Raw genomic sequence first — 24,472 nt, forward strand, 5'->3', positions numbered from 1 at the left:
GCCCCGCCCCGCCCCGCCGGTTTCTCTTTCGAAGCGACGCCCCGCCCTACAATCTGGAGCCCCAGTATATGTGCGGAAGTGGGGGGCGCCCCACCCCTGCCCTCGGGATCTCAGGGGACTGGGGGTGTGGGGACCGGGAACCTACCTTTGAAGGTCTACGGAGCTCCACCTATCTGTCCAGGAGGGTCTGGTGCGGCAGTGGGACGATGACCTTCCTTCCTGGGTTATAGGAAAGAGGTGACTTGCTCTTTGGCATCTGGTGGACTTACATCCTTTCCATTAGGGATCTGAGGGGTTCATACGGTCCTGCCCTCGAGGATGGCGGGGAAGGGGCAAGGGGCCAGGCATCGGATCTGCCTCCCTCCACACACACCCCCACCCTAATTCTGGTAGAGCACACAATCCTGCCCTTAGGAGTATGGGGAATCCCTGGCTGTACACCCAGAGTTGGAGGTGGAAAAGGGCATATTGCCTTCTGGAGCCAGAGGCATGCGACGGCCCTGCCCTTGAAAAGTGAGGGGCACGACCCCACCCTCCGTGTTTGAGGGTAACAGGACACCCTGGCCTTCCTGTCTGAGAGAAACCCAGTACTACCCTCTGGGGTCTAGGGAAAACATTGCCATTGGGAGTCAAGCGGGCACCCGGCCTTGCTTTTTAGGGGGCAGGGGACATCGTCCTGACCTGGGGAGCTTTGGTGCATTCATTCATTCATTCAGTAGGTATTTATTGATCACCTATTAAGTGTCAAGTATGTTGTAGGCATCCTGACTTGGCGGAAACCCCAGCCTAGTGGGGGAGGTGGGCACTAATCAAATCATCCCAAATGACTGTAAAATTGGTTTTTTTAAAAAAAAGTATGATACTCTTTCTCCAGATAGGGGGCTTGTCACATCTCCGGCACATTTGTACAATCCGTTCTCCTGCCACCTCAAAACCCAAATTCCCTCAGTCTTCTCGAAAGACTTCCTAGGGGAGCCCAAGGGCGTCGGGGTAGGCTCTGGGGCATCTCGGAATTATTTAGGTCCCCCAGCTTGGGGGAGACAGCAGAGAAGGATAGGCAAGGGGAAGAGGAATTATAGTCGCTGGCCCCTCTTTCCCGACAAGAAGCTGTAGGCGGCACTCCTGACGAACCTGCCTTCTGTTTGGTGGCGGGCAGAGGGCAGAGTTGTAAGGAAAGGGACCCCTGGCAATGGTGAAATTTGCTTCAAGATACCAATGGGGCTCTTGGAGACCCGCCTCGGGTTTGGCAGTAGGCGGGGCTGCAAGTAGAAAGGTTTCCAGTCTGTATTTCTAGGCGGGGCTTCAGAAAAGCCCACCTCCTGGTTGGCAGCCGCCTGAGGCTACTGTAGGCGGGGCTTTGAGTGGAAAGACCTTGGGTTCAACTTTAGGAGGTTCCGTTTGCGGCTAGGGGCGGGACCTCAGGCAGACTCGCCTTCTGGTTGTCTGAGGCGGGGAGGTGGGCGGGACCTTAGAGGGAAGGGCCAGTCAGACCCGCAGGGTTGCGGGCGGGGCTTAGGATAGAGGAAGCGGGTGGTCAGAGGTACGGTTCAGCGCCTGCGCGGGCGTTGGTCTGTTGGTTGCTACTCTCTGCTGCTGGCTGGTTGGGGCTTTACCCTGCCGAGCTACGCGATGCGGAGGCTGCAGGTGGTGCTGGGTCACCTGAACCGCCAGCCCGCTTCGGGCCCGGAGCCGGCGCCGCGGGCCGCGCCGTGTTGGAGCGGCGCTCCGCGGAAGTCGGCGGAGGATGTAGTGGTGGTGCACGGGCGGCGCACGGCCATTGGCCGGTCGGGCCGCGGCGGCTTCAAGGTGAGACCCCTGGGCTCGGGCGCCGGGTGTGAGATGGCGGCCCGGGGCGGGCTGGCGTCTGACTCCTCTGTTCGGTAACCCTCGGCGTCGGTGGTGGCTCCGCGCCCGAGTTGGACCGCTCTGTCTCTCTGGGGTGGGGCTGGGGGAGCTGGGATTTTGGGAACCCCGAGCATCGCCGCCAGCCGCGCGCTTCCCGCTGCAGGACACCACCCCCGACGAACTTCTCTCCGCCGTCATGACCGCGGTTCTCCAGGACGTCAAGCTGAGCCCGGCCCAGCTGGGAGATATCTGCGTGGGTGAGTGCACTACCCGGGCCCTGCGCTCGGTTCTCGCCTTCCCATTACGCCGAAGCCCTCCTCAAACACCAGGCACTTTCCAGGTGTTTTCCCTGAGGGGAATGTCGATGGACTTCACGCAGCTGACTGTAATCGTCCTTTTCGGGCTATAGACTCCACCCCCCTCACCCCCGCCTCCAGGCATTTTCTGTGCCCGCTCCAAGCACATTCTGCATATTAAGTGTGATAGAAAGCTGGGATCTCAAGTGACAGACATTTCAACGCCAGGGTCTTGGCACAGGAGTTTGAGAACACCCTAAGAGACTGGAGGCTAGGGTTCTGTACCCATCCTGACGTACTATCTATGCCAGGGTAGAACAGAGGGAGTTTGGAGCATCAAAACCCATCTAGTCCAGCCCCGCACTTACAGATGGAGAAACTGAGGCAGATGGAGAAACTGAGGGCTGGGGAATTTGCAGCAGAGCTTGGACCTGAATCCAGGACCTCTTGACCTTCAGTCCAACCCTTTTTCCCCAACTCTGCTCCTCTAGCCTGGAAACATAACATTATATGGTAAGAGTCACATCACCTAAGTGTCAGCCCTAGATGGGGGATCACTCTTCCACCCCTGGAGTGCCAGCAGGGCTTGGTGGAGGACACTTAGGGGAAGGTGTGCATTTCAAAAACACTTTCCTAACTGACAGAACTACTTCTTCAGACTTAAAGCTTTGCACTGCATTCTTCTTTCCATGTTAACCTTTTAAAGGCAGGCGACCTCCCCAGTGTGTGCTGATTTGGAAAAGCAGGTTGCATGGGCAAGGGAGCTTGGGCCTCTCAGGGACTGGATCTAGTGTATGGCCAGGACAAGCTGCTGTATAGCTGGCTGCCCCTGCTCCAGACCTTGAAATTCCACTGTTTCTGAAGGAAGATCTGGAATGCCCCCCTCTTGGTAATCACAGCTGTACCTTAGTGCCTGGCACTGAATAAAGGTTTGTTGTCCACAGGAAATGTGCTTCAGCCTGGGGCCGGAGCATTAATGGCCCGAATTGCCCAGTTTCTGAGGTAAACTTTTCCAGTGCTTGCCCTGGGTTGGCTATTCACGCTCTTGCTTGGGCTCAGGTCCCAGAGAACTCAGCCTGTTGTGGGGAGAAGATCAGGATTGGACACCAGACCTGGACACAGCCAGGGTCCTCAGCACCCTGCTTTTCTGCATGCTGCCTTTCCCCTACTTTGAAGGGAGGGTGTGTTTCCCAGCACTGAGCCAGGACAGACGGCCTTTGGGACTGGAGCAAAAAGTTCCTTGTGGCCTGATTTTTCTTAAGCCAAAATCAGCTTGTTGCTTGTGAACTCTGTCCTCTTGTCAAGTAAATAAGCAGGTTGGCACACTGAAGAGTGATTTTGAGCTTTTTTTTTTTTTTTTTTTTTTTTGCGGCACACGGGCCTCTCACTGTTGTGGCCTCTCCCGTTGCGGAGCACAGGCTCCGGACGCACGGGCCCGGTGGCCATGGCTCACGGGCCCAGCTGCTCCGCGGCATGTGGGACCCTCCCGGACCGGGGCACGAACCCATGTCCCCTGCATCGGCAGGCGGACTCTCAACCACTGCGCCACCAGGGAAGCCCTGATTTTGAGCTTTTTAAATGCTAGCCCATCAGCAGAGGCTTGGGGACAGCGCAGAATCTTGGGGTGAAGGGTAGCCCAGAAGGGGCCCTGGTGAATTGCCCTTTACCACTTGTTGTCCTAAGACAGGGAGGAGGTTTAAATTATTTTCACATGTCGATTTAAGAGCCACTGAGCTGTGTACTCCCAGCTTCGTGGAGAAGAAACAACAGGAACGTGAACTAGTGAAGGAACAGGAAAACTGACAAAACCTGTGGAGACTAGGAGAGGTTCAGACTGCTTAGCCTGGATTTCAAAGATTCCAGCGATTTGGCTCCAGATTTGACTTCTAGCCTAATCTGCCTGCTGCTTCCTCTTTCAACCAGCCTGTCTGCCCACTGCCTTCCCTAAGCTGGTCTTTCTGTCCCCTTGCAGTACTGTCCCTACCTCCCCTCTCTGCCCCAGTTAAACTCTGTTCAAACACAGTTTCACCATTTTGACCAGACTTCTCTGAGTTCCCAAGCTTAAAACGAGGGCCCATTCTTTTCCGGTCGCTAGCCACGTGTTTCCTTGTGATGTGATTTGCCACCTTGCTCTGTTATTGTAGTCTCTGCTAGTTAATTCACTTTCTGTGTGTGGTTGGGCGTCCTCTAGGGCTCTGTATTATAAGCATGTCAGCATCCCTCCAGTGGTGCCTCATACCAAGTAGGTGTTTAATGAACACTTGGTGGATTGGGTGAAGGGGTGGTAACTAGGTAGTAGGGAGTTAGGGGACCTGGGAAGGGTTAAACAGGCTACAGGGACCTAGGAGACTATCCACCCAAGGGGGTCTCAGCAGAGCCTGGCCTGGGCACTAGCCCAGAGGTTCCTGACGCTGGCTGCATGCCAGAATCAACAGTGCTTTCACCCCTGAGGTTCTGAGTCCATGGGTCTGGGGATTTCCCCAGGGCTTTGTACCCTTGGCCAGCACAGGTTACACTGGCAGAGGCAGCCTCACCAGCTTCCAGGGCTGGAACCAGTGTGAGAATCTGGGGGAACCCGTCAGAAGAAGGGATGTTAGAATACCTAGTACCCATCAGGGATTTTTGTCCAGCTGGGAACAGCCTTTCCAGAGACAGTGGGAACGTAAAGGCCACATGGTTACTAGTAAGGCTGAGGAGTGGGGATGGTTTCTAGCCTCATACTTGAGACATTTCTTTTTTTTTTTTTAACTGAGGTATAGTTGATTTATAATGTTGTGTTAATTTCTGCTGTACAGCAAAGTGATTGGGTTATACATATATATACATTGTTTTTTAATATAATTTTTTCCATTATGGATTATCACAGGATAATGAATATAGTTCCCTGAGCTATACAGTAGGACCTTGTTGTTTATCCATTCTATATATAATAGTTTGCATCTGCTAATCCCAAACTCCCACTTCATCTCTCCCCTACCCAACCCCCTTGGCAAAAACAAGTCTATTCTCTGTCTGTGAGTCCATTTCTGTTTCGTAGATAAGTTCCTTTGTGTCATATTTTAGATTCCACATATAAGTGATATCATATGATATTTGTGTTTCCCTGTCTGACTTACTTCACTCAGTATGACAATCTGTAGGTCCATCCACGTTTCTGCAAATGGCATTATTTCGTTCTTTTTATGGCTGAGTAATATTCCATTTTATATATGTACCACATCTTCTTCATCCATTCCTCTTTTGATGGACATTTAGGTTGCTTCCATGTCTTGGCTATTGTAAATAGTGCTGCAGCGATCGTTGGGGTTATGGTTTTCTCTGGATTTATGCCCAGGAGTGGGACTGCTGGATCATAAGGCAACACTATTTTTAGTTTTTTAAGGAACCTGCATATTGTTCTCCATAGTGGCTGTATCAATTTACATTCCCCCAACAGTATAGGAAGGTTCCCTTTTCTCCACACCCTCTCCAGCATTTATTATTTGTAGACTTTTTGATGGCCATTCTGACTGGTGTGAGGTGATACCTCATTGTAGTTTTGACTTGCATTTCTCTAAGAATTAGCGACGTTGAACATCTTTTCACGTGCCTGTTGGCCATCTGTCGTACTTCAGACATTTATTTTGCACTGGTTCTCTGTCTTGGCCACAGGCCCTCTTCTCTATTCTTCATGGGAAACAGGGATATACAGTTTTAATTTTTGAATCTTCAAAGGAAGAGAAAGAAGGACCCCTGTGGCCCAACCAGCCTTCTCTTGCGTTTGCGCTGTGCTTGGCCTTGGATGAGGAGAATCACAGGGTGGAAGGGCATGTGATTGTGGGGCACTGGGGAGCAAGCACCTGCAGAGATGGGGTTTGCCCAGTGTAGGTCAGGCCTGGAGTAGGGGCAGGGCTGCTGGGTTTGTTCCCCTGGGCTTTCTGTCTCCTGAAGGGGCAGTCATGTTGGCCAGGAGCACAGGCCTGCTTTCCCTGAGAGCCTGGCAGGGGAGAGGGGGCTGACTCTGTTCTCACTTTCTGTTTCAGTGACATCCCAGAGACCGTGCCTTTGTCAGCTGTCAATAGACAGTGTTCGTCAGGGCTCCAGGCGGTGGCCAGCATAGCTGGTAAGTTCTGACTGGGTGGGCACCCAGTGCCGCGGCCTGGCCTTGTTCCTGGCTCCTCGGGTTTGGGTCGTCAGAGTCACTGTCTGCTGGGCAAGCAGTAAGGATTTCTGACAGGACCGTAATCTCAGAAAGCCTGGAGGAGAGCCCCTCACTGCACCCCCAGCCTTTTCTGGACACTCCTGGGTCTTCTATCTCTGAGGCTGGGGCTGAGTCCCACTTAGAGACCAGGTGGGGAAGAGGCTCCCCTGTTCCCAGAACAGATGGACTCTGGGAAAGGATGTTTATGAAATGCTTTTGTTGCAGGTGGCATCAGAAATGGGTCTTATGACATTGGCATGGCTTGTGGGTAAGAATTTTTTCCTGCTGGAGCTTATTAACTGACTTGTACCAGTGAAACTAATGTTCACCTCCTGAGTTCCCAGAGGCCATGATTTTAGAATTCTCCCCTGGCCCTTGCAGGCACTTAGAAGTGGTCCCCAGCTCTGGCTGCTCGGGAACCGCTCACATCTCTCAGCACCAGAGGAAGTGGGCTTTGAAGAGCTTTCTTTCTTGGAAATCTGTCGGGCTGGAAATGTGGGCAAGCATTGTGAGGAAATATGGCACTGGGTTTCTGTCTGTGGCCCTTGTTGATTCATGATGGCTGCTGAGAGAAAGAGCAGTTTCGCTTCCCTAGAGCCAGGGACAGCTGCCTGCTGTAGAACTAGCTTGTTCATTTCACAGGCTGGCTGTCCCCCACCCTGACCAAGGTGGAAACTTCCAGCTGCCTCCTGGGTTCTGAGGGACACGGTCAGATCTGTGGTGGTTTTGTCCCCGTCAGCTGTGACTCCGTTTTTAGCTGCAGCGTGTGGAGCCCAGGGAGGGGTAGGCTGGGGTGGGCGTCGGGTGCTGGCAGCCTCGGGGAGGCCAGCAGCCCCAGGATCCTGATGTGCGCCCTCTGCCTCTCAGTTCCTCTCCATAGCATTTCTCGATTGGAGCCCTGCTGGGCCGTCTCAGAGCTGTGCCAGTTGGCACTTGCTGTACTGCCCTGTGTCTGCAGTTGTAGATAAACACAAAGACCAAACTGCAGGGACTTTGGCCGGGCAAAGGCCACTGCCCAGGCTGCCCTCTGGTTTCTATCTTACTGGAGGAGGGACGGGGGTGTGGGTGACCTGAGGAGAAGGTCGGAGCCTTCATGTGTTTCTTAGAGGGTATCTGAGTCCCCAAGCAAATTAAAAGACTGTGTTACTAGGGTATTAAGGATTGGGGGCCAGGACATTCCCCCATGTCACAGGCTGACTGTTCCCCGTAGACTGTGATCGTGATGAGTAGCCCAGGATATCCTAGGTGGCAGTGGGCTCTGAAGCCAGACTACCTAAATTTGGATCCTGGCTGAGTGACCATGGACAAGTTAACTCAGCTTCTCTGAGCCTGACACTGTTCAAAGTGCTCTTATACCTGAAAAGACTTTTTTTTTTTTTTTGGGGGGGGGGGCAGGGTGGCCACACTGCAGGGCGTGCGGGACCTTAGTTCCCCGACCAGGGATCGAACTTGTGCCCACTGCGGTGGAAGCGCGGTCTTAACCGCTGGACGGCCAGGGAATTCCCAGAAAAGATTTTTACAGTAGCGCTGGGTGCATGAAAAGCGTGCAGTCAAGGTTATGTGTTGTCATCCTTTGAGGCCTTGTATCCTGCCACCTCCTGGAAGCCCTTTTGACCACACTAAACTGAGATCGCTCGTGTTTCCCTGGGCTCCTAGCACCTCCTGGTCTATGCAGGTCGGCTTGCTCTTTGATGTGCAGCTTTTGAAACATTTGTCTCTTCTCTCCGCTGAATTTGTGGCCCCTGAGGGCAGGGCCCGGGCTCCTTAGATGTGTTTCTCCCACGGTGGCCAACACTAGGCTGCCTTCCTTGGGACTGGCTGCAGGACCAATTGTGCTGGGAAGTGAGGCCCTGCCCAGGCATGAGGACTGTGCAGCGGTGGGGGCGAGGGTGCGGCTGGGGCTCAGCAGCCCTGCACCCCCAGCTCTGTGCTGCCGGCCAGTGCTCTGCCTTGAGCTCCCTGGCCATTTCCCAGCACTTGCCAGACGCAGAGCTCCCCGTGGGGAGTCCCGCTGATGATCACCTCCTCTTCAGGGTGGAGTCCATGTCCCTGGCAGACAGAGGGAACCCTGGAAATGTTACCTCTCGCTTGGTGGAGAAGGAGAAGGCCAGAGATTGCCTGATTCCTATGGGGTGAGCGCCCACCGTGGCTCCGTGTGCCTGTCCCCGCTCAGCTCCCTGCCTGGCCCGGAGCAGGGGTGCAGGAACTTGGATTATCTTGTGGCCTCCCGCCTTCGGCCCTGGTCTGCTCTGCAGGGACTCTGGGCATGGGACTTAGTGCTGGCCCTGACTTCCGTGTCCTGAGGCCCCCAGTCCGCTCTGTGCCTCTGGGTTTCCAAGCATGGCCCAGCCTGTCACTCCCACCCTGAGGGGCTCAGTCACACAAGGCATGACGGCAGCTGCACCCTAAAGCCTTGGAGGCCTAGAAAGTTGAGGAGGCGGGAGGCTTTTGCTCACCGGCCATGCTGGCGAGGGCCCTTGGGCCCTGTCAGTGCAGCATCAAAGGCATCCAGAGCCACCCCCGGGGTCCGTGGGCAGGGAGTCGTGGCTCCGCTGGACGTGTGAGGGGATGTGCGGCTGCCTCCACATCCAGGGACCATCTCCGAGGGAAGCCTGTAAAGCCAGAAGCCCCGGCCAAAGGCCCCTCTGTGGCTCTGGGCTCCCAGGATGAGGGGAGGCTCCAGCTACGGGGAGCAGAAAGCTGGGTGTGGCCTTCCCAGAGGGGGACTCCTCTCCCACGGTAAAGCACTTTTCATTGAGGCACAGGAGAAGCTGGCCAAGCCAGTTAGTGCCCTACCCACGCCCTCCTGTGTGCTGGTCTCTGGTGAACAGGCGTCTTAGAGTCTGGCCAGCGTCACTGACTCCCTGCCTGTGCTCCGCCCTGAGTCATCACTACTGTCACTGTGGCACAGACAGGCCCTCCGGTTCTCCTGCCTGCAGCCCTGGGGCCCGTCCCCAGGCTGCCTGGCTCCACGCTCACTGTTGTTGTCTGTGTTCTAGGATAACCTCAGAGAACGTAGCTGAGCGATTTGGCATTTCGCGGGAGAAGCAGGATACCTTTGCACTGGCTTCCCAGCAAAAGTGAGTGCTATTTGGGGTGAGATGTTTAAGGGGCTGGAGAGTGAGGTTTGGAGGCTCTCCTAAGTGATCTCAGGTGGAGCTGCCCTTAGGCTACCACTGGTTTCTAAGCCTCTACCTCCCAGAACGGGGAGGTGGGGGAGGGCGGGGGGGCCACTGTGCAGTTAGCACTGTGTCCCGTTACAGTCTGTTTACCCTGAGTGTCTTTCCGTAGCTTGGCCTCGGTTTCCCCATCCATTTATTGAGAGTGTAAGGAGGGCCAGGGCTCTTCTCTAGTTGGCTGTGGTTTGGTGGTTAGACATGGTAACCACAGGCTTCTCTGGATAGCCTGGAGGGTGGAGCCAGTGCTGCCGGGGACCCTGGCATCCCTGAGTCTGGGGTAGCATCCTGAGGCAGGGGCTGGGGACACTGAGGCAGTGGTTCTTAGCCACTTGGGTGCAAGTAACCATTTGAGAATTTGGTGAAAGCCGTGGCTTCCTCCCCATGGGAATGCCTGTGGGCCCTTACATTTTGCATGATTGCAAGGACCACCCTAAAATGCCCTGTGCTTTTACACTGTTTAAATACAAAGATTCATCCGGTAGTTTGGTGTATGGCATTTTATTTTATTTTGACATTTAAAACATTTTATTTCACTAACAAGTCTGTGTTAATCGTAAGTGTCACTCATGCAAATTTTGCATAGATATATTCAGGGTAGTATATGTCATTTTAATCACGTGGAAACATGGGGAATGGATGGAATTGAGCGACGGGAGGGAACAGAAAAGCTGGCAGAACCCAGCACAAATATTCCTGGGGCTCCAGCCTCAGTTTGACTTAGTCCCTCTTGGGTGAAGGTCTCAAAGGGGAGCCGCCACTTCCAAACTTCCCCCTCCCCTTTGAGGTTGGGATAAGCCAGGATCTGAAGATCTAAGGCTGATGGCCAAGAAGTCCCTGTAAAGCCCTGGGCTTCCCAGTCCCAGGGCAGGTGGGGTAGTAGGGGACCCTGTGCACTGCCCCCGAGGTGAGTGTGACCCCGCATGTAGCAGTCTGAGCTTGCATGTCTGTCCCAGAGGGCAGGGCAGGAGGCGGAGGCCTCAGGGAGGGACCCCAGGAAGGAAGGTAACCCCATGGAAACCTGAGCCTGGCTGTCCACGGTGCTGGCAGGGCAGCCAGAGCCCAGAGCAAGGGCTGTTTCCAAGCTGAGATTGTGCCTGTGACCACCACGGTCCGTGATGACAAGGGCACTGAGAGAAGTGTCACCGTGGCCCACGATGAGGGCATCCGCCCCGACACCACCCTGGAGGGCCTGGCCAAACTGAAGCCTGCCTTCAAGAAGGGGGGCTCTACCACAGCTGGTGAGACTGGGCTGGGGGTGGGGTGAGGAGGGGGCTGCTTCCGTGTCGGGTGTTCTCCTCTGGGAGCCTGGAGCCACCGGGCAGGGTGGATATGGAAGGTCTGGACCTCCTCGGAGCTGCCCCGAGGCCTCCTTAACCCTGTGGTTTGCCTCTAGGAAACTCTAGCCAGGTGAGTGACGGGGCAGCTGCCATCCTGCTGGCCAGGAGGTCCAAGGCAGAAGAGTTGGGCCTTCCCATCCTTGGGGTCCTGAGGTCCTACGCAGTGGTTGGGGTCCCGCCTGACATCATGGGCGTTGGACCTGCCTATGCCATCCCTGTAGCTTTGCAAAAAGCAGGTAAGATGGGTCCTTCACACCCTAGGTTTGGATCCAGCCCCTGCCTCTCGTGCTGTTGCCAGAGGCGGGTGCCCGGGGTGGGCCTGCGGGTGCCGCAGAGTGAAGGTGGGGCACCCCGACCCCTTCCTGACCCCACACCTGGGACCCGCTCACCCATCTGGAACAGAGGCAGACACACCGGGCAGCCCAGCCTCCAGGCCATGGATGGCGTAGGGCCCCAGGGAGTCTGAGAAGCCTGCTAAGGGGCCGCTGGGTCAGCTCAGGTCTTTTCCGCTTGCCTGCAGGGTTGACGGTGGAGGACGTGGACATCTTTGAGATCAATGAGGCCTTCGCAAGTCAGGTGAGCCTGTTTTGCATTGTTGCCTGGGCCGCCCAGTTGGAGGCAGCGGGAGGGTGGTGCGGGGGACTGGGGAGGGAGCTACACTGATGCTCAGCCTCCCTCCAGGTCGTCTACTGTGTGGAGAAGCTGCAACTGCCCCCTGAGAAGGTGAACCCTCTGGGGGGTGCGGTGGCCTTGGGCCACCCGCTGGGCTGCACTGGGGCACGACAGGTCATCACGCTGCTCAACGAGCTGAAGCGCCGCGGGAGGCGGTAAGGCCGGTCCCCGTGGGGGTCGGGGGGGGGCCCAGCTGGTGCGCCTGATGGGGGGAGGTGTACGCGCCCCCGCCCCCCACACACTCCGAGCCGAGGAGACGGGCCCCTGGGCTGCGGCAGGCATCGGCCACCGTGTGCGCGCCCCTCGGCGGGCAGGCCGGGAACCACGTTCCCCGAGGTCTGGCGTCCTGTGCCCGTGAAGGCCTTGGTCCACCCAGCTCAGCCTGGTCCGGGGAGAGCTTGGTGGCTGGGCTTCTGCCCTTTGTGCCTTCACCCAACCAGCACATTTTGCTTCCACAGGGCGTATGGGGTGGTGTCCATGTGCATCGGGACCGGCATGGGAGCCGCCGCCGTCTTCGAATACCCTGGAAACTGAAAGAGGCCCAGCCCAGTGCTCTGGCAGTAGCGCTACAGACGTGACACCTGGGGAGTCCCAGCACTGGTGGCAGTGGCAAGTCAAGGCACTTCAGCTGAGCTGGCAAATGTGAACACTGATGAGACAGTACGGGAGCGGGTGAGGTATCGGGCTGCCGTCTGTCGGGCCCCTCTAGCTGAGACAGGCAAAGTTGGCCTGGCTCATCCAGCCTGCAAGGCCACCGTGTGATTCCTGGGGGAAGGGGCCTGTGGATGCGGAGTGCAGTAAACATAGTAAACGCATTACCTTCTCTCCGTGGCTGTGGTTTTTTTCCCCCAAGAAAGAGCCAGTTCTTGGTATGCTAGTCCTGCCTCTGCTGAATCTGAATAGTGACTCTTTTAACTGCTCTGGTCTCCACAGGGGCGTGGCCGACCCTTTGTATTAGCTCTGAGGACACAGGGTGCAGGGCCTGGAAGTGGTGGGGCAGGTTGCGGGGTGGGGGTGGGGGTCCCTCCATCCCAGGAGCTGTTCAGAGGTCCTCCAGTAGGTGCCTTTGCCCAGTAAACCTGCTCCATAGCTCTGGGCCGTGTTTATTTCCAGTATTGGGGGTTGAGGGCAGAGGCTCAGAGCTAGTAGGGTGATGCATATCTCTCGTCATACGAGCCTCGGCCCCGGAGCCGCAGGGTGCCGGATTTCTCACCGAGCACGCCTTCCACCACCAGCGTGGACTCGTACAGCTCACAGCTCCTGTGGGGAGCAGGGGCGGAGATGAGTTGGGGGCCCTGGGCCAGGGCTCCAGAGGCAGCGCCAGCAAGGCTGGGAGGGCCGTACCTGGCGGTGAAGGAAACCTGGAGGGGGACGGAGGTGGGGGGCGCGTTGACCGGTCGTGCCTCCAGCAGCCCGCTGCTTGGGGAGACCCTGAAGGCAACAGGATCCTTGTCTGGCTCCTGCTGGCCTGCGTGAGGGGAAGGGGACATGCAGGAGCGCAGCCAGCTCCACGCTCGGCCCCCTGCCCGCATCTTGGGGGTACGCCTCTGCTCCTGCCCACCTCTGCAGGAATTCTCAGGTGGGCCCAACCCTGGGGAGCCAGCCTGCAGGGACAGGGCACGCAGGCCCCTTCTTGGGGGTCTCGGCCCAGCTGCACGGGGGAGCAGGGAGGAGGGCATGGCACACCTGTCAACACGGCCCAGTAGCTCCGGGAGCCGCTCAGGTTCATCAGGTAGACCTCCCGGACGCGGCCCTGGTTCACGAAGCAGGTCCCGAAGTCCACCCAGCTGGTGGAGAGCTGCAGCTCGGGCACGGCCACGACGGCCCGCAGGGGCACCACCTTGCGGGGGACAGAACCTTTAACTTGGTGGGGACTGGGTGACCTTACCCACTCCCACTGGGCTCTGACCCAGGGACACAGGGGCCCTGCCGACCCCAAGTACTGCAGCTTCTGAGGGACGTACAGGCAGCACCACAGCTGGTGGAAGGGGGCCAGCGCTGTCATCTAAAGCCGGGGAATGCTGGTGGGATTCTGGGCAGGAAAAGGGCCAGGAAGGCGCCATCTGCTCCCCTCTGACTCCCCTGCCACCCCTGCCCTGGATCCAGCTCTGTGGTTTCTGCTCCCTGGTCGGGCCGCCCTACTGCCTTCCTCTCCCCTCTCGTCTAGCCCTCGGCTCCCCTTGGGCCCTGGGCCATCTAACCTTTTCCCTTGGCCTCTCCAACTCAGGGCAGGAGGGGCTGTGGTGTGGAGCTGTCACAGTCCACAGAACCAGAACGAGGGCCGTGGTATTCTCACCTGGTGCTCGCAGTCCCGCAGGAGCCCAGGAGGCGTCCCTCAGCTGCTCAGTCCCCACCCATCAGGCCATTCCCTTGGCCTGGTTTCCCTTCTCTCTCTGTTAAACAGCATGCAGGCTTCGCATGCCACCTCCTCCTCCAGGAAGCCTTCCCTGATTTTGCACCCTACAGCACCCCACCTCGCTCTGAGCTCCTAAGACAGGTAAGGATGGATGACCCTCATCTCTCCACGTGCCAGGCCTCTTCCAGGGCAGACAACTGGGGTTTGTCCTCCTCTGACCCCACCTGAACACATGAGGCAGGCCTGGGACTCACCTGAGTGGTCTGGTTGCTGTATTCCAGAAGCAGATTCTGAGTGAAGACCATCTTTTTCTCTCCACTCGCGCTCTGCTGAATGTCCACTCCAGACAACATCTGGTCAGCCGGGAGCTTCTGATAGGAGAGCAGCTCCAGGGAGAGGGAAAAGGACACATTCACCTGAGCAGATGTGGACAAGCCGTCACCTCAGACTGCTGGAGGTGGGCGGCAGCCTCCCCGCCCAGAGCTCCATCCTTCCCTCCTGCGGACCCTGCCTGGTGCATTCACTCCTCACCCTGTGCCCTGTTCCCCGCCCAACAGCTGTCAGTACCGGGGACAGGGCTGAGCGGCCCTCGGGAGCTGAGAGGCCGGAGGATTGGGCGGCTCCACTCGCGTGACCAGGGCTGCGGGCAGGCCCGTAGGCCCAAGTCAGGCCTGTGTCTTTGTTCTGGGGGCAGTGAGGAGCCCCTGCCGGGTTTTAAGCAGAGGATGTGCAGTCAGCTTTGCCTTCCTCAGGGGCCACCCTGGAGGCTGTGGGGAGAGGGCTGGGGGAGCATGAGTGGGTATCTGGGGTCCAGGGTGTAACTTGGGCCTAACAGGACGGGGCTTGTACACGGGGCTCCCCAACCCAGGTCTGTGGACCCAGATCCACAGATTCATCAAAGGCACCTGTTAGGGAAACGTGTTCCTGGGCCTCAGCCCAGATCTTCTCATCTCTGGCAGTGGGGCCTGGGGAACTGTGTTTCTGGTGTGCCTTATGTTTATGGAAAGATGGTGATGAAACCCTGCGTGAGGGCACACAAGAAGGGGGGTCTGTGCCGCGTGGAGGTGCTCGCAGGACCAGGACACTGGTGGAGGGAACTCGCGAGTGTCCACACTGATCGGTCTGGGCGTTCCTGCGCGTGGAGGGCCCGTGCGGAGGGGTTTGCTGGACATGGTGCGTGTGATGGGTGTCCGCCCCTGAGCGCACAGCGCACGGCGGGGCCAAGCGTGTGGTTCGTGTGTGGACACCACCGTCTGTGTCTATGTCCCGACCTGGAGGGTGCTGCATGCGCAAACGTGAGAGGAGGGTGAGCCCCAGCCCAGGTGAGTGTGCCCACTGTAGGCAGGGACCACAGAAGCTCCCACTGACCAGCATGTTCTCCTGTGGGTAGAGTACCAGCTGCTTGCCGGCTGCTGCTGTCCCCTCCTTGCACTCCTGCTTCCAGCTGGGACCGGGAGCCCTGTGGCTGCGGCTCACTCCATCTTGAGAAACAGAGAAGGGCCTGGAGACCAGGAGCCGGAAGTAGTGTGGGATGTCCGTGGTGTTGGTCAGCTTCAGGTGGTGGGTGGTCACCAGCTCACTCAGCACCTGGGCGGCCACAGAGGTCGGGGAGGGGACTCAATTCTGCCCTCCGGAACCTCTGACTCGGGTGGGGGGTGGGGGGTCCCGGGGGAGGGGACCCGGACTGTCAGGCCTGTGCCCCACAGGGGGCCGCGGGAGACGTCTGAGGACCAGGTAGCTCGGGAGGGCCGGTTGGGGGGGGTGCAGCACACTCACCCCAGCACAGCGCTGCTCGGGGATGAGGTCGCTGGCCTGGTGCCAGAACACCATGCAGCCGCCGGAGCCCAGCTCCACGCTCAGCCTGCCAGCGACAGGCACGGCTGGGCTTCTGGGGCCCAGCTGACCCTGGCCGGCCTTTCCCTGGGCTCACCCGCCAGCTTCTCCCTCCCGTCCCCATCCTCTTGCTCCCAGGACCCTGTCTGGTCCCCAGCAGTGCCAGGGAAGGCTGACCCCCACAGCGGGCCGCAGGGAGGCCAGGCAGCCCAGCCGACTCACTGCGCGGGCCTCACGTAGCCTTGCAGGTGCAGCCTCACGGGTCCCACAGCCGAGCCCGGCAGGCGGCGCCTCCTCCCCGGAAGCTCCCTCTCCACCTGCCGAGCACAAGCCCGATCACGGGCGCCCGAGCTGAGCAGGCAGCGGGCGAGCTGCCCCAGGGAGAGGCAGTGGTGGGGGCCCTCCCCAGGCCAGGAGCGCTCACCTCGTCATCCAAGCTCATGGAGCCCAGGGCGGAGCCAGTACACTCCACCTTGTGCAGGACGTCGGGGCCCAGGACCACGGGTGTGAAGGAGATGCGGATGGTGCTGCTGCCCCCTGCGGGGACCACCTGGCAGACGCACACTGCAGCCTCAGCGCCGCCTGTCCCTCCCGGCCAGGGGGACACCCCCCCCGGCCCCCCCGACCCCCACCCCCGCCCAGAGCTCCCGGCCCCACCCCAACTCACCACCTGCTTGGGGCTGATGGAGAACGGCTCGTCAGAGGGCACCCCCTCACGTCCCTGCAGGGTGACCGAGATGATTTCCTGGGAGGCGCCAGCACTGGAGCCGCCCTCAGCCTGTGGTCCAGGAGTCGCTGAGGCTCACGCAGGCTCGAGGCCCACTGGCCACAGCCCGGCAGCCCTCCCGCCACCCCTGCTCACAGACTGGGCAGCTTCACGGCTGGACTTGGACACGTCAGAGGGACTTGGGGACCAGAAGGAGCTGCTGGTCTCAGGGCACAGGAGGCCGTTCCCAGCTTGGTCCCGCAGCGGGAAGGGTGGCCCATAGGACACCAGCAGCTCCAGCAGCCGGTCCTCCCTGGCCTCTGGAACGTAGGTCTCCCAGTCCAGGCGGATGTCTGGGGCAGACATGGGGGAGAGAGGCGAGGGATAAGGAAGGAGCAGACTCTTCCCTGGGCCCCCCCGACTCCCTGCAGCCCCCAGAGGCTGCCAGCTCTCCCACACTCAGGGTGGAGGGGGCCTGGCTCCCCAATGTCACTTGCAGGCAATTCTTGTTTTAGGAGAGTCTACAGGCTTATGCCATCGGCTCCATCAGCCCTTGCCCTCTGGATCACAAGACCAGGTTTCATGTCCAGATGCAGAAATCCGGCTCCCTGTGTGCTCTCCCCACACCCTCCTTTCCTTCTGGCCTTTTTGCTGACCCCTGGGCCCTTCACTCCCCGTGTCCCCTGCCTCCTCCCCTCCTCCATCCTTTAGCGCCTGCCTGCTTTCACTTCCTTCCCCAGCCAGGCGAGTCTCTGGGGGCTGCCACTGGCAACTGTCTGGCCAGGATTCTCATCTCTCTCTTTGCCCCTATCCTTGTACCCACTGGGCAAAAACCTAACCCTGGGGGAACGGAACCGACCATCTAGGCCCCAGTGAGCAATTCCCCCACATTCTAAACAACGTGCCACTCCCATAAATATGTCCCCAACCTAAACTGTACCCCCACTCTGCCCATCACTGTTTCCTGCTCAGCCGTCCCTGCCTACCTGCACCACAACACTGTCTTCCCTGGTCTCCTCTGGCACTCAGTGGGTGGTCCCACCTCACCTCCCAGAAAAAAGTCCTGCCCGGAGCCCCCCATCTATCTGCATCTACCCCATCCCTATACCCCTCTTCTCAGGGGCCAGATGTGTCCCATCTCCCCTCTCCTGGCTGCTTCCCCACAGCACTTAAAACAAGCTTCCCTCTGCCAGACCTTTCCAGTACCACCTCTCCTCTCCACAGCAAGCTTGGAGGACAAACAATCCATGAGCGCCTCCCCCCACTCCCAGCTCACCTCGGATTCATGGCTCGCCCCTGGGGAATGAATGCCTGGTGAAGACATGCCCACGCAAGGTCCCTGAACTTGTAGTCCCTAGGGTTACTACCTGGTATCTGCCTCTTTCACGCACGGAATCACTCTCACCAAGGCCACCAGTGGCTTCCATACTCTCAAGTGCAGAGGACAATCTCACTTTCAGGTACGGAGAAATGTGCATGTGATGATGAGCCCCAAGGAAGCAACGGTAACCAGGAAAGTAGAAGAGAAATCCCAAATCAAACAAAGGGAAAACAGAAGTCACCAAAAGCAAAACGAAGAAAGTAGAAAAATAACAGTGAAATAAATCATAAAATAAGAAGAAATACATAGATTAGGTTTTCTAAAGTTCAGCTCTCGGCTGTTTACAAAGAAACACACATCAAAGTCATAAAAGGTGAAAACAGAGGGATGGGCAAAGACATACCAGGCAAATGCCAGTACACAACCAGCGGGAGCAATGTTGCTGTTCGGCGAGGTGGGATTTAAGCACCGAAGGGGCCAAAGAGGAAGGTTACAGGGTGATAAGAGGCATCATTAGCTGTCAAGTGCATCTAACAATACAGAAGCTAAAAACATACAGCAAAACTACAAACGCCAGAAGAACTTGATAAAGATGATTAGAGTGGTCCAATACACCCCAAATGCACAGATCCAGTGGACAAAAATAAGCAAGGTCACAGAGTGGCCATTCTCTTCCACCAACAGGATGTTGCCTTGAGTCCCCGAGGAGCTTAAAAACTACAGTGCCCAGGCCCTGCCCCTAGAGACTGTGGTTCACTTGGTCTGGGGTGGCCCAGCCTCAAGGTGCTTTAAATAATCCCCAGGAGACTCTGGTTCTCAGCTGGCCTTGGCTCTTCCTGTGGCCCATACGCTCCCTCAGGCCCAGCTGGGTCGCTCTCCTCCTGGCCTCAGCCTGATGGCCCTTGACACAGACCCCCAGCACTCTGGCCGCCCCCATAGTTGCACTCAGTGCACTCTACGCTGGCAGCCCATGGTCACGTCCGTCCTGCCCATCAGGCACAGCCCCTGCTGTCCTGTTGCCCCTGTATCCCCAGTTCCTTGCACAGCAAGGCAAATAGCTCAGGGGCTGGTGGCTGAAGGGAAGAGAAAAGGTGTCCCGTACAAGTGCCTGTCCCTATGCAAAGTGAACCCAACCAGGGGAGGGCATCTGTGGCCCATGGACACTGGGAGACCCCAGGCAAGGATAAGTCCTGTCTTCTCGGGTGGAAGTGGCTCTGACAACCCAAGACTGGCTTGGCCAGTCCTGACCTTGGCCCTTGGGGGCCTCCCTCCATACCCCAGCCCACTTGGCTCCAGGTCGTGGGCCATCAGCTTCCCCCACCCCAATCTTCCCTCCCAGCCTGGCCCACCACACGGCAGAGCCTGCAGCAAGAGTCCCGATTTCTCTCGCGAGCATCTCACCACAGGGGCTGGAATTACTCAGGCGAAGGATCCGGGTGACTGTGTCTCCTCCAGAGACCTGGGTGCCGAACCTGGAGACAGGAGACGAGGGTCAGCAGGGCCACAGCCAGCACACACCCCGCAGGCCAGCTCTCCTGAGAGAGGAGGGCCGGGGCTCAGGCAGGCAGGAGGCCCCATAGCGGTCTGTCTTCGGCCCAGAGCAACCGAGTCCCAGGGCTGGAGGCCCTCCCCACGCGGTGCCCGGTGAACCATGACCCAGGACTGCTCACCAGTAAACCCCACCCACTCTGCAACCACACAGACCCCAACGCAGTTGGAGTGAGGGGTCCCAAGTCCGGCCCTGACCTCGGACCACAAGTGACTACTCGGTACTTCTGTCCCCGCAAAGCCCTCGGAGATGTGCAGATCACGGCTGTGCCCCCTGAGGCCTCTCTCCTCTGGGGTAGCCCTGGCTTGGGGCTTTCGAGCTGGGTGGCACCAAGTGGCCCTGGGCCAGCGGGACAGCAATGAGCTGGAGTGGGCAGCCCGGGGTGGAGGCCAGAGGGTTTCGAGGGTTAGAGCAGGAGGCGGGCGGGGGCGAGGCAGGGATACCTGACAACAGGCTCCTTCTGGATCTGGTCAGTGGTGTAGTGGGTGGTCCTGTGGAAGCTGATGGGGCAGCCCACCACCGCCATGTGCACCGGGATGACCGCTGGAGGCAGGTCTCCCACCTACAAAAACAGCAGTCATGCGTTGCTCTCGGCACCGGCACCTACCACAACCCCTGGCTCCCCATCCCCTCCGTTCGAGGCCCTCCCTCCTCCAGCCAGCCCAGGGTCCCCAAAGTTTGGTCGCAACTGGGCGGGGACTCACTCCCCCCTGTCTGACGCTCACCCCAGACCCCCCCAAAGGCCTGGCCTCCCAGCCCCCGCTTCCCTGTCCTGCTCTCCCACCCAGCCCTGCGTGCGACTGCATGGATCTCCCAGCTTGAGGGTCTTTGGCCTCTTATGGCCCCTTTGATTAAATTTCTTTATCTTTTAAATGGAAATAACTTTATTATTTTTCTCTGCTAATAAAAAGCGATAAATGTCTTTTTTTAATTTAAAATAGAATGTATTTCACCCATGATCCTACCCCACCCCCCAGCATGACTCACTGTTAACATTTCAGTGTACCACTGTCTAGACAGACTTGTGTGCATAAAACACAGATATAAATGAGGAGCATTCTGGGCATGCTTTGTTTTGGTAATCTCTTTTCTCTTTACAACATATGATAATTTTACTAATGAAGGTTTACAGCATCATTTAACGGGCTGTCCGGAATTCCACTGCGTGGATGTAGCCTAATGTTTTCATTCGATCTTCTCCTGATGGACATGGATGTTTACACCGTTTGCTTTTTTCTCCCCCCTCTATTACAAACAACGCTGAGAAGAAAAGGAAGCCTGGTGTGAATTTATTTGTTCCCTGTGTCCACTTCTTTCCTTGGGGCAACCTTAACTGTGTGTCCCCAGCGCCCTGCAGAAGTGCCTCTGAAGGGCGGCACACGTTTCCCAGCTGGCCTCGCCGTGCACGTGAGTACCTTTCCCCTGCACCTTCACTGACAACTTTTGAACCTTGCTAATCTCACAAAGACTAGTATTTCAGTGGTTTAACCCTCACTTCTTTGGTTTCCAGTGCTGGTGACATGTTTCACGTTCACTGGCCGTCTCTCTTTGTCATTCTTGAGTTGCCTATTCAAACCCTTTGCCTATTTGGGATGCTTTTGCCCCCCTTATTGTTAGTTAAGAAACGCTTTGTATATTAAGGTGATCAACTCTTTGTCATTGGGCACAGCACAATTTAAAGCAAATATCTACCATAACTAACCCATCCAATTTACTAAATAGTTCAAGAAAATCTTCTGTGCAATAACTCAGTAGCCTAGGACTGGGGACACGTTTACTTTGTTTACTTACTGTGCAGATGAGGCTGTCCCAGTACTCGCCCCACATGTTCGCACAGGCTGTGAGGTCAATGCCAAGCTGTTGGTTGGCCCCCAGCACGCCCTGGGAGAGGTGGGGAAAGAAGGCAGCTCCTTTCCCGTGGGACAGCATGCTTTCCATAAACTCTGCAGGAGAACCAGGAATGGGGATTCAGGCCCCAGGGCAGGAAAGAGGTCCAAACCCTCAAGGGTCAGCAAAGCACTGAACCAGACCAGCCAACCTACAGCCTCTCCTTGGTCTGGCTAAACAGACCCTCCTCCTGGGAGCCTGGGGCCCAGCATCCAGCTTCTCTCACCTCCCACAAGGGCCGAGCCTCAGCCCTCCCTTCTGAGCCACCACCCCTCCCAAATCGAAGCCAGGCCCTGTGCACAAGCCGTACGCCCTGGCAAGGGCATGGCCTCGTTTAAAAGGGGGGGCGCTGTCAGGTGGAGGGCCACGGCCATCTCAGGGACCTTGCTAGAAAAGACGCTGAGAAGTGGTCTCTGGTCAGGGTCCCCTCCTGCAGCAACTGGCCCACCTCCTTGGAAGGCCACGCAAAATGCCACTCTGGCCAGGCCTGGGCTCAGCGCATGCCCTGGGACTCTTACCCAGCTGCTCTCGCTTGGCCAAGAGCTCCCGCATCCGAGCCATCTTCAGCAGGGCAGGAGGCATGTCGGGGCTTGACAAGACGGGACATGGAAATCACATCAAGCCACCCGGGCCCTTCCCCAGACCTGAGCCACCTCCCCTGGCAACCAGCATCCCCCCAGGTGCCCAGCGGAGGAAGGTGGCCCTGCCTGCTCCTCCCAGGGGAGAGCTGGTCAGGCCTCCTCTTCACCTCTGTCTGTGGTCTTTGCTCGCGCTGCACCCCTACCACCCAAAGCATCCCAGCTGCAGGCCGCCTGCCAGCCCCAGGGATTGCCTCCCAACAAACTCAGGAGGGCTCCAGGGCAGGGACCCCGATCCCCAGGCTCTGCACCTTGGTGACCCCTGGATGCAAACCCAGCCCAGACTCCCCAACCCTCGTCCAGCCTTCTGCAAAAGGCCGTTTCCACTCTTTCCTGCTGACATCTGTCCTGCATTGAACACATGCTAACTTTCTGCAATGGGCAAGTTAAAGGCTCAGGAGCTGTTCCTGGTGCCCTGCAACACCAGCAGTCGGTGGTTTTGAAGCTCCCACTCCCACTCCCCCACTCCCACCCCCACCTTAGGAGCTTTGGTGGCGAGGCGTCTGCAGCGGGGTGCTGGTAAACTTAGCCAACCTCTCGGTGTAAATACTTTCACTGCAGTTGATTCCGAGCTACAGCTTTGCAGCGTGCCTCACTGTATCTCTGCGCACAGTTCCCTCCACCTACAATAACTTCTCCCTCGTCCGCGGGCCCCAGTACCACCTGGCCTGTCCGAAGCCCTCCACCTCAGCAGGCCACATCCTCCCCAGAAGCCGCCTCTGAAAGAAACCAGACTTACAGGCTGGGTTTTTGGCGCAGGCTGTTTGCAGGGCTCCCAAAGTACTCAAACTTGAGGGTAAAAGGGGTCTGTATCGGGGAACAGTTGGTCAGGATGAGCTGGCGATTCACGCGGGTCCGCAGCGGCACTGCTGAGCCGAAGTCCAGGTGGAGCCTCTCCGGGTGGCCTGGCCACAGCTCTGCACTGGTAACACTGCCCCGAGCCCACAAGCACCCGGTTACACGCCACCCTTGGCCCTGCCCAGCGAACCACCTGGGGTGGGGGCGCCAGAGCTGCCCGGAAACCAGGCTGCATCCTCCAAGCCCTCATTAAGCTGCCACCCCAGGGCTTCCCTGATGGTACAGTGGTTGAGAATCTGCCTGCCAATGCAGGGGACACAGGTTCAGGCCCTGGTCTGGGAAGATCCCACATGCCGCAGAGCAGCTGGGCCCGTGAGCCACAATTACTGAGCCTGTGCGTGCGATGAAGAGTGGCCCCCGCTTGCCACAACTAGAGAAAGCCCTTGCACAGAAACGAAGACCCAACACAGCCATAAATAAATAAATAAATTTAAAAAAAAAAAAAAAGCTGCCACCCCACAGAGACTCCCACCTCGCCCACCTGTGATGCCAAGAGAGGCCTCAAACTCCCCAGGCTCTCCCTGTCTGGGGCAGACCGGCCTGTCTCCCGGTCGCCAGGCCTCATGTGGGAAAGCCCAAGGTACCCACAGCCCCGTCCCCTGCCGTCTCCCCGCCTGAACACCACGCCTCCGGTGTGTGGGGAAAGACCACAGAGAAGGCGGTGATGGGCTAGGCGGGGCTGTCCCCAGAGTGTCTGTGAGGGGCCTTTTCCCGGCCGCGGGAATCACGGGGAGGAGGCTGGTACCACCTCAAGGCCGGTCCTTTTAACGGCTGCCTCAGCCCCCAGGCCTCGGGCCTGCCCTGGGCTCACCTGCTGTCGCTGTCCTCTGTAGAGATGGCGATGGCCACCTGCAGTCCCCGGGGTTTCCCGGAAATGCCCAGAACCAGTGGCTCCTTCACGCCCAACATGTTACAAGGGAGGGCCAGGTCCATCAACTCGTCCTATAAGGAAGCCCACCGGGGGTGCATCACTCAGGTAAAGCCCAGGGCTTGGCCTCAGCAGAGGGGCCTCAGATGGGCTCCCGCAGCACAGGAGGCTGCTTGGGGGGGGGCGCTCAACCCAAAGCTCTTGTCCAGGCTCATCTCTGTGGAAGGGCTCCCAGACCCTTCAGTGGGTCACTATGCCCAGACCCGGCCTGTCAGCCCACCCCTGCCCCCCACCGGAGGCCTGGCCCCTTCCTCAGGGCTCCTGGCTGTGAGTCGGCCCCAAATACCTGGGCAGCCCCACGTGAAGGAGACCCCTCCAAGCGGACCTCTGGAGAAGCCGCACATTTATCCTGATGAAGCTGCTACCATAGAAATCAAGCCCTTTCTGCGTGAGGTCTGCTCTGTGCCAGGCCTGGGCCCGGCCGTCACCCTCGAGCTCAGGCTCAGCTGTGTAAGAAAGCCCACCGTCCACATGTTCACCAGAGAGGACTGGGACCTGGGGCTGCTAGTCCCTGCGAGGAAGAAGTTCCCTTCCCCACAAGAACCACAAACAGATAGCTGGCAACCACCCAAGTACTGAGCACATTCGGCCCAATGGCCTTCCTGTGGGCTGCACCCAGGAGAAGCTGTGTCCTTCTTGGGAGGAACCTGGGTGCCGCTCAGACTCCCCTGCAGCACCCAACACAGGGCCCGCCGTGGGCAGCAGCTCTGTTCAGCATCTCCAGGCAGCTGGAAAGCTGGGCCCACCTGCTCCAAAGAGAATGGCCTGGCGAGGGCTAAAGGTGGTGCCCAAGGGTGTCAGGGCACATCCAGGCCCTGTGTCCCTAGACAGCAGGCCCAGTGGGAGTGGGGACCCCAGACCCAAATGCAAGAAGTCTCGTCCCCACT

At 58.1% G+C, this 24,472-nt stretch overlaps 2 protein-coding genes across 18 annotated transcripts in view; one reads left to right on the forward strand and one right to left on the reverse strand.

Moving 5' to 3' along the window:
- The first annotated feature begins 1,519 nt into the window (after positions 1-1,519).
- ACAA1 (acetyl-CoA acyltransferase 1) lies at positions 1,520-12,334 on the forward strand. 2 transcript variants are annotated; one of them, XM_060162352.1, is made up of 12 exons: positions 1,520-1,806; positions 2,009-2,102; positions 3,086-3,143; positions 6,164-6,243; positions 6,547-6,589; positions 8,355-8,453; positions 9,321-9,401; positions 10,548-10,738; positions 10,894-11,073; positions 11,358-11,413; positions 11,519-11,664; positions 11,968-12,334. In XM_060162352.1, exons 1-12 carry the CDS (start codon positions 1,630-1,632, stop codon positions 12,041-12,043), a joined length of 1,281 nt encoding a protein of 426 aa, XP_060018335.1. In that variant the 5' UTR covers positions 1,520-1,629; the 3' UTR covers positions 12,044-12,334. The 2 variants fall into 2 exon arrangements, with proteins under 2 accessions (XP_060018335.1, XP_060018336.1); XM_060162353.1 differs by lacking the exon at positions 8,355-8,453.
- The window catches only part of DLEC1 (DLEC1 cilia and flagella associated protein), a 106,556-nt gene continuing 92,071 nt past the window's right edge, over positions 9,988-24,472 (reverse strand). For 2 of the 16 annotated variants that reach the window (XM_060162335.1, XM_060162334.1), the window contains 16 exons: positions 23,469-23,599; positions 22,539-22,730; positions 21,680-21,750; positions 21,066-21,217; positions 19,718-19,836; positions 19,127-19,197; positions 16,561-16,757; positions 16,366-16,476; positions 16,123-16,248; positions 15,921-16,015; positions 15,642-15,726; positions 15,234-15,452; positions 14,120-14,281; positions 13,196-13,349; positions 12,854-12,940; positions 9,988-12,769 (listed from right to left, as the gene is read on the reverse strand). In XM_060162335.1, coding sequence (XP_060018318.1) covers positions 12,552-12,769; positions 12,854-12,940; positions 13,196-13,349; positions 14,120-14,281; positions 15,234-15,452; positions 15,642-15,726; positions 15,921-16,015; positions 16,123-16,248; positions 16,366-16,476; positions 16,561-16,757; positions 19,127-19,197; positions 19,718-19,836; positions 21,066-21,217; positions 21,680-21,750; positions 22,539-22,730; positions 23,469-23,599 — 2,190 coding nt within the window. In that variant the 3' untranslated portion in view covers positions 9,988-12,551. Of the gene's footprint in view, positions 12,770-12,853; positions 12,978-13,195; positions 13,350-14,119; positions 14,282-14,724; positions 15,453-15,641; positions 15,727-15,877; positions 16,050-16,122; positions 16,249-16,365; positions 16,477-16,560; positions 16,758-18,128; positions 18,194-19,126; positions 19,198-19,717; positions 19,837-21,065; positions 21,218-21,679; positions 21,751-22,538; positions 22,731-23,468; positions 23,600-24,472 lie in introns of those variants that run through there. The other 14 variants (XM_060162341.1, XM_060162346.1, XM_060162338.1 and 11 more) reach the window with 13 other exon arrangements.

This window comes from Lagenorhynchus albirostris, chromosome 10, assembly GCF_949774975.1.
Source record: "Lagenorhynchus albirostris chromosome 10, mLagAlb1.1, whole genome shotgun sequence".
In the NCBI taxonomy this organism is placed as follows: Eukaryota; Metazoa; Chordata; class Mammalia; order Artiodactyla; family Delphinidae; genus Lagenorhynchus; species Lagenorhynchus albirostris.

Excerpts from the sequence above, each read along its gene's own strand:
- ACAA1 (XM_060162352.1), top strand. The coding sequence starts at position 1,630 with ATGCGGAGGCTGCAGGTGGTGCTGGGTCACCTGAACCGCCAGCCCGCT. Across the intron at positions 2,103-3,085 it reads GCTGGGAGATATCTGCGTGG|GAAATGTGCTTCAGCCTGGG; the intron begins GTGAGTGCACTA and ends TGTTGTCCACAG. Across the intron at positions 11,665-11,967 it reads CTGAAGCGCCGCGGGAGGCG|GGCGTATGGGGTGGTGTCCA; the intron begins GTAAGGCCGGTC and ends TTGCTTCCACAG.